The sequence below is a fragment of the Varroa jacobsoni genome, unplaced genomic scaffold (assembly GCF_002532875.2).
Source record: "Varroa jacobsoni isolate VJ856 unplaced genomic scaffold, vjacob_1.0 scaffold_998, whole genome shotgun sequence".
Classification (NCBI taxonomy): Eukaryota; Metazoa; Arthropoda; class Arachnida; order Mesostigmata; family Varroidae; genus Varroa; species Varroa jacobsoni.
In genome coordinates, this window is record NW_019213900.1 from 408171 (window position 1) to 422875 (window position 14705).

General features: G+C 39.2%; 2 protein-coding genes across 7 annotated transcripts in view; one reads left to right on the forward strand and one right to left on the reverse strand.

The window, feature by feature from the left end:
- The window catches only part of LOC111265707 (uncharacterized), a 115536-nt gene that overhangs the window by 68104 nt on the left and 32727 nt on the right, over positions 1 to 14705 (reverse strand). Inside the window, exon 1 of one of the 2 annotated variants that reach the window (XM_086970603.1) lies at positions 930 to 995. The exons of the other annotated variant lie outside the window; for it this stretch is intronic. Coding sequence (XP_086826729.1) covers positions 930 to 966 — 37 coding nt within the window. The 5' untranslated portion in view covers positions 967 to 995. Of the gene's footprint in view, positions 1 to 929; positions 996 to 14705 lie in introns of those variants that run through there. 2 annotated transcript variants of the gene reach the window in all.
- Positions 1 to 14705, forward strand: part of LOC111265703 (uncharacterized) — an 89818-nt gene that overhangs the window by 50375 nt on the left and 24738 nt on the right. Inside the window, exons 1-2 of one of the 5 annotated variants that reach the window (XR_015313139.1) lie at positions 1140 to 1273; positions 1604 to 2189. The exons of 2 other annotated variants lie outside the window; for them this stretch is intronic. The gene's annotated coding sequence lies outside the window, so the exon portion shown is untranslated. Of the gene's footprint in view, positions 1 to 1139; positions 1274 to 1603; positions 2190 to 2235; positions 2312 to 14357; positions 14691 to 14705 lie in introns of those variants that run through there. 2 more of the 5 variants (XR_015313140.1, XR_002683597.2) reach the window with 2 other exon arrangements.

Sequence of the window (14705 nt, forward strand, 5' to 3'; positions counted from 1 at the left end):
AGACGTTGGCGACTTCAGTAACTATTAGGCTTGCATATTTGGCTCGGCGAAAAAAAAAATAAGCGGCAACCCTAAACAAATTCGTTACGGTGGTTATGCAGAAGTCAAGCGTGTTTCGAATGAGAAACAACTTATCAACATAGCACAATAGTTACTAACATATATTCCCGTATACTTCGTGTATTCATTTTTTATCGCCAGTGACACTTTCAAATGAAAACTTTGGCTTCCATACGAGCACGGATACTACAGATTTCGCTATGAATTTCAACCGCAGTAAAACCCTGCGTTGATACTCTACGCAAGTTCTTATTTTATCGTAAGAACTTACTAGCTGATTGTTCTTATTCGTACTTTTAATTAATTATAGATTATTTGAACGTAATCGTAATTAAAATTCAATGCATCATAAGTTATATCATGTACTTTAAATAGGACAGAGGTAAATTTTGCTTAGAATATCACTAACCAAGATGGCAGTACACTTATTTTTGAAGTATGTAAGTATCCTGTACGTGGTGATTACTATCTAATTGTGTACCTACGAAACCATAGTGAATAATTGTACGGCAGATCGCCTTTCTAGACATTGACCTATCTTCTAACGACCAAAATTAACAACAGCACTATAGACACACCACTATTGAATTCAATACCCGGCACAGAAAAGCCTATCATTTGCATCCGCATTCCCCATGCATTGGAATATCAGAGAATTATAACGCTCAACTTATTGCCCGAACTTCGTTATAGCGACTATAGGAAATAATATAAATTTTTGACAACGTACGCATTGCATATACGAATTCAGAACTAAAAAAGCTCCATCTTCTGATCAGGATAGGTTTAACCGAATTATTTCATGAGTCATTGCCTCGACCATAGGTTGCCTTTCATAATGTCCTATTGTTGCTTATCTACATACCTACCTGGTTGTATAAAGACGGCGCACATTGAAACTCCCATGGCTTTCACTTAATATTGTTAAACGTTTCTCTATGCATATGGGTTTCCTATGCATAGAGATGGACTCCGAATGAACACGTTTCAGCGAACTAAGCTTAAGAGCTATCTGAAAACGTGAAAGTCGTCGTCATGACGATAACGAAGCCAGATCAGCCCAATACAGATGCTTATTATTTTTTTTTTAGAGAGGGCCATGTTTCAAGAACCTATAGAAAGTAGCGACTTTGAAGAGGTTGTTGAGAAGTCTGAGGTACGTGCAGCCCTTGTCGACGAACTCCTCGTATCTACAGAGTCTCAAACAACAGAGGTATGAGAATTTGTTGCTGGTCACCATTTTTTTTCTCATGTCATAGCTAATATAATTTACTGTTACAAATCGTTAGATCTTTTGTACGATGTTAGCCACTTCATATATATTGATTCATGTAATGCGCTTCAATCACTCGAAATACAAACGGCTACCTATCTCGACCACTGCCATGCATGCATGTAAATTACTCATTGATTATGCAGAGCTTCATACTTATTATCGTTATGGCAGCGAATAGATACCTACGAAAGGGGCTTCATTACTAAAATTCCAGACGAGGAAATACTGTCTTTTCATCATTAGCTTGTCAAATTGGTGTCGTTTTAGAATGTACCTAGAAGCCACAATCGTAAATGGGTACCGTTCGACTGTGTTCTGGCTGAATTTCGAAGTAATCAGAGCACTATTGACAACCAACGAGATCTCTCCCCATCTACAGGACAGGAAGAAAACAGACCAGTAAAAAACAAAGCTGAATCGAACAATGCCGGGACTAAAAAACCTGTCAAAATAGACCTGAATGCCCAATTCAAATCGTCGAAGTTAGTTAAAACATCGAGTAGGTGTACTGGCCAAAAATTCGTCCCAAGCAAAGCGTACGAAAATGTATTGAAATATAAATCCACAGTTTTCACTCGAGTAAAATCGGGAATGAAATCTAAACCAAGCCTTCTTGGTCCTTTGCAAAAAAAGGCGAAAGAGACAGGAAAAAATGCCATTGCCTCAAACGACAAAAAAAGAGAGCGTCTTTCCAGCCTCTTCTGCTGCTTTCGTCTAAAGCGGTAATTTGCTATGCTATGAACTGTGCTTTTTGATGGGCGAGCGTGTTGTTGTTATTATTATTTATAGCGTTAACTTGTCGTATTAACTTTGTCAGGAAACAATTAGTATATCTGCTATCGTGCGTCGACTTAGTCATACACATATATCATTGAATAAATAAATCCTTGTTTTCGAAGGTAATCGTTGTATGATGGAAAACAGCTGATTCGTATTTTACATAAGCCTGGCAATTGAGAAGAGCGACAAGTCAATGTGAGTGCTTTCCAACAAAAACCTAGTTACGTTTTAACAAAACTAGGTAGGTAACCTAGTTACTCAATCTCTGACAATTCGGATGACGCTCCATGAACCGTATGAGACGTATCTAATCAAGAGTATTCGTATTCGCTTAATGTTGATCCGTTTCGCGTAGAGTAACTTTACGGAAAGTCGGTGTGCACGTATGAGGTGTACTTACGATGTGTCAGTATCAAAAAAAGGAGGCCATAACAGTTAGGCAAACACCTTCGTTATCATCAACTAGGGAGCCAGGACGGCGCGTTCAGGAGCGTAGAATTAGTCTACCTAACGTCGACGGTTATTTTTTAGTTATTTCAATTGCTACTAAAAAGGTTTCCTATTGAGTTTGACAATTTTTTTTATCAAGTTCCACTCGGAAATGGTTTAGAAAGAGACAACTAAGCTCGTATGTATCACCCTTGAGTAATCCAACGGACTGCTGTTCAGCAAAAGCACGAAATTCCCACAGAACGACGAGAAGTATGTGCTTTGTTAGTTAAGCTCACATAGGTTTACCTGTGAGTAACGTATTTTATATACCTGTTATTTAGTCAGCGGGAATCGAGGCCTTTGTCCATTTGGGCGGTTTCCAACAAGGCTTTCGTGGGCATATTTCGTCAACTAGCATGCCAACGATCGTTTTTATAATGAGGTGCGAATTTTAAATAAGTTTATTAATTTGATACAAGGTAACAAAGTTCGAATAGTTGCTGTGAATCATAGAACAAGAACATGATCATGAAGTAGCTCTCGATGGACGTTGATTGGCTACGCGCCTTGTCTAAATGATGTTCCGAAGGAACGGATACTTTTGGTGGCTGATTTGTCGGATATCGGTTCTCCTTGAGAAACTGGTTTCTGTCAATCTTTCCTGGTGGCAGCGCCTCGATAGAGGCCGCTCCGTGCTCGTCTGATGTATACGGTTATACAGTAACTGGGAAAGAGGATTTAGTTGTAAGCATACGCACCCGCTCATGTGCGAATGTCTGGTTCGCTGCCATCATTGAAAGGATTGCAGTGGCACTGGCAGACCCGACTTCAGGGTGTGGCAGGCCTCGCAATTAACCCTTCTAACATCGCTAGGCTTTGCCACCTAACGCCAGCCATTAAGGACACGTTACATGTGTTGAATTACTATTTGATGATATCACCTCCCTCTGGTTTCTACCTGAGGATAACGGATGACCTCCCTCCCTTACCGTCCCGTACTTTTGAAACCCGTTACTAAGCTGCTCCATTTTAGTAGACAGATTTAATGAGTTAGCGCATTGACCGTAACTGGATGCCTGGCAAACCATGTGTGCGCGTGATTTTTCGTAACCCATTTTTCAACGTAGCATACATACATTCTTTGAACGCAGCTTGTAAACTTTGGTCCGCTTCTGTAGGAACTCATATGCTGATGGACCTGAACATCGCAAACTATGAATGGTTCCGACAATGGTCAGTGTGTAAAATTTAATACATCGCATGACAAACACAAGAAGTAGGAAGAACATAAATGTAAAAGCCTAGGTAAATTGGTTCACTACCTGAATCAGGCGTGTGCGTGTACTCAACTAGATCTAACATTCAGATAAGGCATTTGACCCGGATAGGATATTGCTGCCCGCACAGGTGTCATTGATATTGGTACCCCCAGAAAATAACAACGTAGACTGACACACGTAAAATCTTTTTCACGCTCACTAAAAATTTATCGCGAATGTACCTCTAGCAGCAGCTTCTCTAAGCAAACACTAACAATCAAGCATAGTTCAATCTAACCGGTCCACGGTCTATCGTCTTTGCTGAGTAGTTATTTGTGATTTTTGCGGTGACGATTTGCGTTTCGTGGGATCTAGGCAGAATCACCCGTTAACGTGCACACGTTTGATCATCATACACACTGATCATGTGTATAGTTGCCGTGTAAACAAACATATCCACATATATTGTAGCCCCTTCCGAATTTGCCCTGTAAGTGCTATTTTAAGCCATGCACGAGTCTGATCTCAAGCAAAAGCGTAAGTAATTACGATAGCATAGTATTTCCTAGCTTACTATTTTCAACGCAGCTACCTTAAAGGTTTTATTTGCTAGAAAATAGTATTCTATAGCAGATTCGAACCAACTGCCAGGTCCTATACGGTTTGGATCCAAGATTCGAATGTTCGCTATATTGGGATAAGTTCTTAAAGCACTTAATTAGACGACATATTAAGACGACATACAAGGGCATTTCATGTGGAAGTTTAAAAAAAAAAGTTAGGCGATCTCTATTGGCAAAAGTAAAGCACACTTCAACCTAGAACGACTATAATTTGTAATTACTATGTAATTCTGTTTGAAGAATATAGACTCGCAGTTACGTACGCTTTTTGGACAATAAACGTAATTTGGCGATTTTGCGAGAAATCTTTCATGCAGTAGCTCATGCTTTTGGTCTTAGAAGGAAATACGCATAGGGCAGCGTACACCGTTTCTGTGCCATGCAATAAAACTCAACTCTGGGGATTTACCCGGTGATGCATGATATATTTGGCTTGTACGTGACTTTATTTCACAGCACGCCTAGACTAAATCTCCACCCTGTTTGGCTGTACAATTCTCTGTTGGTCCTTCTTGTAACTCGTAGAATATTTTAGCATTCATTGCTGAATTTGTTAACAGGATCAATACCTTTACCGTACGTACATGCCTGACCACGTATAGTTCCCACACAGACCCATGGCCCAGGCTATACATTTAGATTTCATATTAGTTGACTGGCTCCTGCGCGACCATCCGGTGCGAAATTGTACGGCAAACATCACTTCAGAAAAGGCAAAACGAAAATCCTCACCGCACATGAGTCTCTTGAAATGCTTCGTTTCGTCCCCATATTAATTGTGCAGAGTGTATTATAGAACATTATATATTAGGACTCTAATATATAAAGTAAATGCTAAATACGCACTTAGTTTATTTTCAATAAGTTAAGCTACGCTGATCCTGTGAGTGGAGTGTCAAGTGAAGCTAAGATCGATGTAACTTACTGGGCTCTATCGAGGTCGATTTTGGTTTCGATGTGTATTAACGCGATAACAAAAATGACGTTATGGTAGAATGCTTAAATCTATCGATCATGAACCACGGAAAAGAGAATTCTCACACACGTCATGGGTATTTTTCTTCGAGTCCCATGAATCGCAGAAGGTTCTCGGCTACAGACGCTTATTCTTTTAGATATACTTCGCTCTTTTCTAGCCACTTGTTTTATCTTTCGTGCGACGTAATGTATTTAGTGTCTTAGTAAACAGCATACTAAAATATGATTGTGTCACATTGTAGTTGTATTGATGCGGTCTTATATTATCTCAATTTGTGGTTGTCGATTATAGCTATGAACCACACAGGTTGCTTTGAGACATTGCTTTGGTAACCTATAACAACGACTAAGCACTGAAGAATCCTATCGAATGCAGATATTGTCCTGCAGTAAATTTTTCGAAGATATTCTGCCGAGTAAATGGCCGTATCAAAGGTTCAAACGTATCAAACGCGATCGTACAATGCTTGATGCAGCCAGTGGTAATGAATGCAAAAGGTTCGCAGATATTTTCTTAAAATAACCGGTAAGAGAAACGAATAACGCCGTTTTAGCTATGAATCAAATGAAAATCGTTTCCTTAGATTACCCTACACATTCTCGGTATAGCTTGTAGTGTGTCTGTGTAGTGTCCGAGATGAACTAGCTGGCCGAGGTTTGTGGTATCGCCGCCATAAAGACAGGAAGTATTGTTTAACATCCATTTGCAAGGTCCACTTCTCTACAAAAATTATACAAAAATGCTTAAACTATATAACACGTCTATTAAAAGCTAGCCTAGCTTGACTCTCCTCAAACGTCTGTTTTAGAAATTTCTTGATTAATCAATTATAACACTCTTTAGTTTGAAAGTTGTACAAAGTGTGAGAATACTGCGAGAGGCCAACGCTTAGAGTGGGGTTACACTCACCGTCAGCGTTATCCACCACTCAGCAGACTTTTCAATCATCCCTAATGTTCTTCTTTGTCCTCAAAGGCCATTTCGTATGGAAACTTTTCTTTTTCGAGCCTATAGTTCGACTTCCAAGACTGAACATTTACGCAATCAGCAGCCACCGGGAAAGGGATTCCAGTTCAAAGGTTGTCGAACGTATGTGGCACTGGTACCGAAGGCACGATTTTACACAATCCGCTATTACAGATAAGCTGTGTTTGCTACGGTAACCCCATTCTACTTTCGCAATGATCTCAAGATCATGAAAGGCATTTGCCTCGCTTTTCAAGGTAGCCAACTGCAAGGGGCATTAGAGTACTGCGAATTGCATTTCAGGGAAACGTAGCCCCTCCATGGCCTTTAGGTTCCATTGACGAACCGCATTGTGAGTGAAGACAGTGAAAAACATTTTCTAAATCTCGAATTATCTGCACACATCAGCCCCAAAGGGGCTGTATTCAGTTAATAAATAATTAAGTGTCTCGATAGTATTATGCAGTGTTGTTCTGTGTACAGAATTATATTGATACACGTAAAGAGACAACGTGCAGTGTTTAGCATTGTACAAATAAAAAAATTCTTTCTTTCCTAGTTTGACAGACCTATGTTGTTCAAATATATTTTTTCTTATTATTTCTGTCACTCACTGCCCTCTTAACATAACAACCCTTTAGACAAAATGTTAGTACCCCAAGCTAGGTCCTTAGTAAACGTTGATTCTATATATCTGAGCAAAGATGGAAACGAAAGTTGCTGAAACTTTTACGTTCGTAAAGTTTTAGCAACTTTCGCGTCCATTCTTTCAGTTTTTACGAAAAAACTATTGGGCTTAACTGTACCGATGAAACTTAAAAAATAGTTTTAGCAGTCCAATTAATCCATCCAACCGATCAGTAATGGTAATTTCGACCGTCCGTTTAAACAGTAACTAACTTCGTAATAAAATGAGCTGACTATTTTCCTTGTTTTGGCTATACAAGGATGCTTCTACTTATTATTGTAAAAACAATGGATGCCACTAGTGTTTCGCTTGTTTAATCGCATATATGTAAAAAAAAAAAATAAACAGTACATTTTTAGTCCTATATAGAAAATGATGAATTTCGATAAAGTAATAGGATATTACTCTTCAAATTGTTAAACAGTATCTTGGAACATATACCTAGATAATTTGGTGACGATACTCTGTGAGTAAAAACGTAAAATGTACACAGCCCCCCTCCCCACGCGCCCGCCCGCCCTTCATCAGTTATACTACATAATATGATAACGATGTTGTGAGCGTTTAAACGTTGGGAAAGGTATTTTATCTACAAGCTGGGTGATAATAAATTTGGAACATATTTGTACAATTCATTGTCACCGTAACATTTGTTCGTCTTTGTGACGGCCCGCTAGACGTGCTCCGTGTAGCCATCTAGGCGTGTGAAAGGGCCGTCGGCAACCGGCGAGGCATTGCGTGACGACTGCTTAAATTATAGCATAACCTAATAGCTTATTATGGAGAAGAGGGGTCCGAATGTGGCAAATGGGTCGCAACAAATGCACGAATGTTATGGTGCGAACGTGCTCAGCCAAGATGGCAAACTCATTTTTTACAGACTCCCATCATAATTTCATTTGTCATGGGCCATGACTCTGGAGTTCAATGCAACAGGGTACAGTTTTGACGGGTTGACCGAGGTCTACCTCATATATATATATATATATATGCATGAATAAATAGCTGGACTCGAAAGCGAGCGAACTGGGTTTGCACATGACGGAAATAGACAAATTTTGAGATAGCTCGCGCGCCCCCCGATGTTAAATATAAACGGATAACTGTTTCCTTTTTTTCATTCTTACGGATTCGCTCCACAAAAAAACATCATCAAATTTTCAGATATACCGTTATTTATGCATGACGACTACGGTTGTAATAGGAATTATTATATACTAAATATCAAACCTGCTCGAACTATGTGTAATAACAACAAATTCACTGGTGATAGCAGTGATAATCGCAGTAATGTCGTAATGGCTAGGATGAGTAATCTTCGTCCTAAACAAGCTTTGTAGACTATCTTTCTAAGGGGTCTGGCGGTAGTGTCAGCCAAGCATTTTTTGTTTCAAGGCCCATATCTCTAAAATCAACATAGTCAACGCGGAAAGGAAAAAGAAGCTTGTCCTAATAAAGATATCCTAGCAGACTTAGATCTAGGCGGTACATGTAACTAGCTATACTAATCTCGCAGTGGGGTATCTGTCGCCAGCAAGCTCTAAGCTCATTTGCGGAATAAGGTACGTTTTTAAGGTTCTGAAACTACGACACATGTTAGACAATGTTTCAATTAAAGGCAAGATGAAGTATGTGTAAGTATCAGTATATCAACAATAAGCTTATTTTGTTTGGCTTGCAGCATACAATTAACTAGATATTTGCCACCATATGACAAATTCAAGGTCGGGCCCTCTTTACTACTGTAATTTATAAAAACAACGACGCTGAAACAGTTTTTTTTACCAATAAGCTAAGATGATTGCGTCCGATTTCACAATTTGCATACTGGACCCGAATATTAATAGACAAGACTATAGTAGATAGTATGTATATGTACCTAATAAAGAAATATATTCTTTTCGCTACTACTAATAAGTAAAAGTTTCTGCAACATCTGAAATTCAGCAGCCCTTATAGTGAGTGTATAAGGTAACACGCAACAAAAACACTTTGTGACAGTTATTGTCCATGTTGGTCAAGGCAAACAAGCTACTGACCATAGAAGTGCAAGTTGTTAGTAATATAAAAATTCTCCTTATGTAAACCGAATGGTAACCATAGCAATCATAGCTTTCACCTGTGTTAATGGGACTTTTTCAGCCCTTTGCCTTGCTATTTCGGTAAAAGCCGGCAGTTGACGCATCTTATGCGCAGTTCTCTTCTTTTTGTTTTGAGTTTCACGTCCGGTGTCGTCGTTAGGCATTCCGTCAGCAGGACGAAACTGAGTCTAACTATGGCCAGGTTTGAGCCTAAACCACCTAGGTAAACACGTTACCCACTAAGCTATCGTGGCACGCGCAGTTTCCTTCTACCATCATCCTGACGAGTCCTCGCTTCAAACCGTACTTATCGTACACTTCATACAAATTCAAAAATTGTAAATTTATCGATTTAGGAACATATGCTTTAAAGTGCACGAAAGGAATTGGAAAATAGGCCTTTAAGCACTCGATCAGCATTACAAAACGCGGCGGCTTTTTTTGAATTCAACATCTAGATATGACCCGAGCTCAATGACCTGAAACGCAGTAAACTCTGTAATCATGTTTTCGTACATAAAGTTACGTACAAGGCGTATAAGCTACGCATAGATGGAACCGCATAAGCTTACAGTCGAATGATTCTAACCAAAACCCTACTCTGAACGTTGTGTGTTACTTGCGCCAATGGAGTATTAGCAAATGACAACCGTACAGCGTAAGATAGGTGGAAGTTAACTATCAGCTGTGTGTCGATCATTCTTAAAAAAGAACTTTCAGTCCAGTTCTGTTCAACAATATCGTATAGGAAAGTTGAGGCTTCTAATAAAATACGCTTTTTGATAGCAGATAACTTTAAAAATACGCAGTCTAGACTTTAGAGTTATTAATTTTCTTAACGAAAATTTCGCTTGAAGTATCTGTCGGTAGCACTTGCAAGACTGTAAACTTAGATATAATGTTAGGCAATTTTAAACCGGTATCTTAGAGAATTACATTATTATAATTATTCAATAAAAATATTATTCAATACGAGCCGTTTTAGATCGCCGGCCACTACATGCTTGTATTTAAAAAAAAAAACAAAATTTTGCTTCTCATACATAAATTTCAAACTATTCTTCATGATCTTCGTTCGTAGCAAGAAGACATTTAGCATCAGGTCTGTAAAAATTTATACGAACACTGCAGCAATCCAAATTCGCAAAGTTTAAATTACAAATTATGATTGCCTATAGTTGTACCTTGCAACGCGTATCTCTCTTATAAGTAAAAACCTCTCTGGGGACCAAAAATATTTCTATTGAGTGAATATAATATTAGCCAGACTACAGGGTAGGTCTATTGCAGAATGTAGCCTTATAAAACACCCTATGCAAGAAGACGGGCACCATGAAACAAGTGTTAATGCTGAAGTGCATCGGGTGCAAATCGGGGCGTGTTTATTTTAAAATACTATTTATTTGCGTTACACTCACCAGGCCAAGCAAATAAGCTGCTGGTATATCTTTAGGACGTCCTTGACTAGACCTAAATCACAACTGGCGGAAGATGCCAATTTATTATAGGCTAGAAAAGGTATCATTCTAGCGATACAGGTATGTAATCTGTGTGGTCAAGTAATAAACATTTTATGTTGCCAATGTTCATCCAGCTTTGGTTATTTACCGTCTTTGGCCTCTAACAAATACAATCAAGTTGCATAGTTTTTCTTGTGTGAAACTTATAGCCAGAAGGAGCTTGGGATTTGTGCCGATACTGATTTGTCGAGTAGGCCTCGTCGTTCGAGGCAAATCTACGAAGGCTTCATTTTCAGTGAAAACAATTAAACACGAGTAAGAATGTGTCTCCCGTCCAGTTGGCAAAATGAAAAGGTATTCGATATGACTAGACGAGCAGTCCATGTTATTTGTGCAAGAGAAAGAAAAAATAAGGCCGGTTACGAAACATACTTAAAGCCGGGAAAGGATACCCAAATCATATGAAGACTCTTAACGAAGCCAAGTGGTTATCAAATACTAAAACGAGCTAAGACCCGTCGTCATTGTTGGTCAAAAAAACGTGCTATCAGGCTTTCCGATGCCAGATATTGGTACTTATAGACGACAACGAATCCAAGTTCTACCAAAGTCGGAAGCCTTTTTTGAGAGAAATACTTATATCTCCAATGAGTAACAAACAAAATGGTTTCGATGATTTCGTGGTGTCATGGTTCCAGACAATACCTGGTTAGGAGTTTAATTTAAATTACAGGCCAGTAGCGGTAGTATTGAATAACGCAACTGAAGGATATTCTCTTCATAAAATATATATCTATATCTGTTTTATCTATAGGACAAGTATAGATTGTATAGAATATAGAATATCTATATTCTATACAATGAGCCACGGAATCGATTGTTCTTTTGACTCATTAACTCTGGCAGCAAATTCCATCTCAGTTCGCACCCATTACTTTCGTATTAGCTGCACGTTAGGATCAAATGTATGCCCAAACAGCTAAAATTTTCTATAAATATCAGTATTCAAGACGTAGTTTTGTTGAGGAGTTATTTCAATTTTTCTGATTCTCAATGAGAACAGTGTTATAGTAATTTAATTGTGAGAAACGACCTTTTTGAAGAAGGCTGTGTTACAATTGTTCAGTTTATTCAGGTGAAGATGGACGTAAAGCACCTACCTAGTTTCCTTTTGCTCGATGCTGACTGAAATGAATAAGAGGAAGATAAGCAAATCTGGAACAAAACAACAAAAGGGCTGGAGGGACGACGTTTTAAAGGGGAGAGTCAAGGGACGGGCGGATTTGTGTAGAGAACGTACCGACTGCTCGCCAGTCAAATAACGGTCTGACTCCGCTAAACCTTCGGACAAGACAAGCTGCCCTAGCTGGACTGCTCGGTTGGCCTAGATGCAAGCGGGACTGTTTCGTGCTGACAACGCTGTGAAACCCAAGAAAAAACATTTGGGAAAGCAGTGATGAGATGTAGACGAAAAAAACTCAATAGAGAAGTCTTGGTTCGAGAGATGGCACTCTTTGGTGCCAGCGCAAGGCAAGTGACATCGCGAGAATATGAGCAAAGGGCTGGGAAGAGAGCAGAGAGGACGGCTGCGAGACAAAGCAAAGAAAGAAACGAAATATTGGTTTTCAATAGAAGAGTCATACTGACTCGGGTCGAATTGGCTTGAACATAGACGACCGACCGACCGACCGACCGACCGACCGACCGAGAAAGCGGACGAGCGCCGGCGCGATCAGTTACAGACAGTCACCAGTTTAGCCGTAGAGTCAGGCGGGGAATCAGCAAAGGAAAGGGAATCTAAAATTAAATCCATTCTGTAAGGCGAAAGCTGGGCCCAAATTATGGACCATTATAGGAAGGGAGAGAAAAGGGATGATCTTCCCAGTGCGCGGTATTGTATAATGTGTACTAGCGTTTGGCCCAGCACATGTTCTTCTTGTCTATATGGAATACGTCAATTTAAATGCTACGTAGAGTAGTTGTCCATTCTAAGCTCAAGCTTGTAGTTGGCTTTCAGTCTACCTATCGAAAAAGATATACTCAGGTCACGCAAAGACAAAAGGGAACTAAATCTGCGTGGAATCGAAACCAATAGGTATTAGAAACGATAAACGGGGTCAAAATGAGTACATGCGCAAACACATTTAATTTTCATATAAGTCTCACGAGCACCCGTTCTTTGAAACCAATATTTAACTGCGCTTTTTCGTAGAACTTGCTGAATAAAAAAAATGTAGGGCCGATTTGAGATAATCATTCAAATCGTGAGCGAAAGTATCTCTCACAGATGCGTACAAGTCGGTATATAGGCACTTATATAGAGATACCCGGTTAGGTTTCCGGGTGATCAGAGAACTATTGACAGCGTTCTGGCTGGATCACAAATCGGTAATCAGCCGGCAAACTAGTGAAGCACCAAATTCGAATTTGATAATTAGTGTAGTTTTCAGCCATCATATTCCTCAGTCTAGATACACTCAAGGTGGGTGACGCTACACTGCAGATCGATAACCTACTTGGTAGACCTATGCAGAACCCTATCTACTTCAGACAACATGATTCAGAACTAAATGAGATTATATGATAACTTGGGAGCACTGTAAGCCTAGCTATATCGAATGAAGTGCTGCCAGGGGACTCTTCGGTACTAGCTTCATTAGACAACGTTATATCATAACAGTAGAACTAAGCGTGCGCCTAAAAAATATGTAAAAAGGGTAGTAGCCTGCCATGACGATCTACAGTCCTCGAGAGTATTCTTTAGTCCCTCGTTCTCTTTGCCAGGTCAGGACAATCACAGTGCAGATGTCATTTGTATGCATAAGATGGATGATAGGCCCTTCTACCAAAAGGTGCATTATTGCTTCTGACACAATACGGGCAAGTGCTCTAAATAGCAAGATGGCACTTGACTTGTTAGATTCTCAGTGAAGGCATAGGTAAACTAAACTTTTTTAATTATTGTGTTGCTTCAGTGAGCACCTACGATGGTAAATTCGCCATGTCGCTTTGACCGGCTGCGACAAGAACAGGAATCGCCATGTTTCAAAGCAGCTCACACAGTATCCCATACACTTTTGATGACTGATAGTGCTAGAAAAAAGCATTGCTAGGCTTTTATCAGTGAGCTGATATACATTATCGCGAAACGACGGTTTATGGCATAATTAAATCGTAATTCTGTATGATCTATGTTTATTGTAGTCCAATAAAAAAAGCAATTTTGTCTGTGTAACTACAAGAACGCACGGAAAGACCTTTACGGTTATGCCACTGCTTTCGCAGAATTTCAGAAAATAAAATTGACTTGATAAAAATGTCGGCCTACGTAACCAGAGTATCGGAGTCCGGAGTCGAGTTAGGAAAAATTAAATTTGCTTGAGTCCATTAAGAACGTTGACCATCTTCTTCCTGATATTATCAAAAGTTACCTTAAATCAAAGTGGCTGCATACTAATATATATATATATGTATATATATATATATATACACACACACATATATACATATATGTGTGAATATCTACATTTAGACCAAAACAAAGCGAACCTAATTCTTAATTGGCTAACATCTAAACGACATTTACATACTGATACCTATTAAATATGTATTAGAATCAAGGCGCACGTATAAGGTTACTTTTTCCAGAACCCTAATATGAAAAAAATGTTTACCATTGATATTAGGTCGTTGGGTTGAAATCCTCAAATACTTAGAACTAGATTATCATTTTAACCTTATTACTCTTCTCAGGTAGCAGCTGTGCGATATATCTACCGAAACTCCCTCAATCACGTGGGCAATGCTTTTAAACAAGTGTATTTTAGGACGCTCTCTAGGATACGATCAGCCTTTTAACCTACTCTACAGTTGTACCTGAAAGGTTTTTATCTTGAAGGAACTAAAATTTATCAAAGGGAAAATTCATCAAATGTAAAAGGTACAAAAGGTTCTCTTCAGAGAAACCAATCGATACTCTTTACTTCACAGACGACGCCTAACTTCTTCCACAACAATGTATCTCTGCACAAGCGCGGGACGTGAAATCACGACGAGGACGCATTCAGTCATCTATTAAAGAAAGGAATCATATTTGCCGTC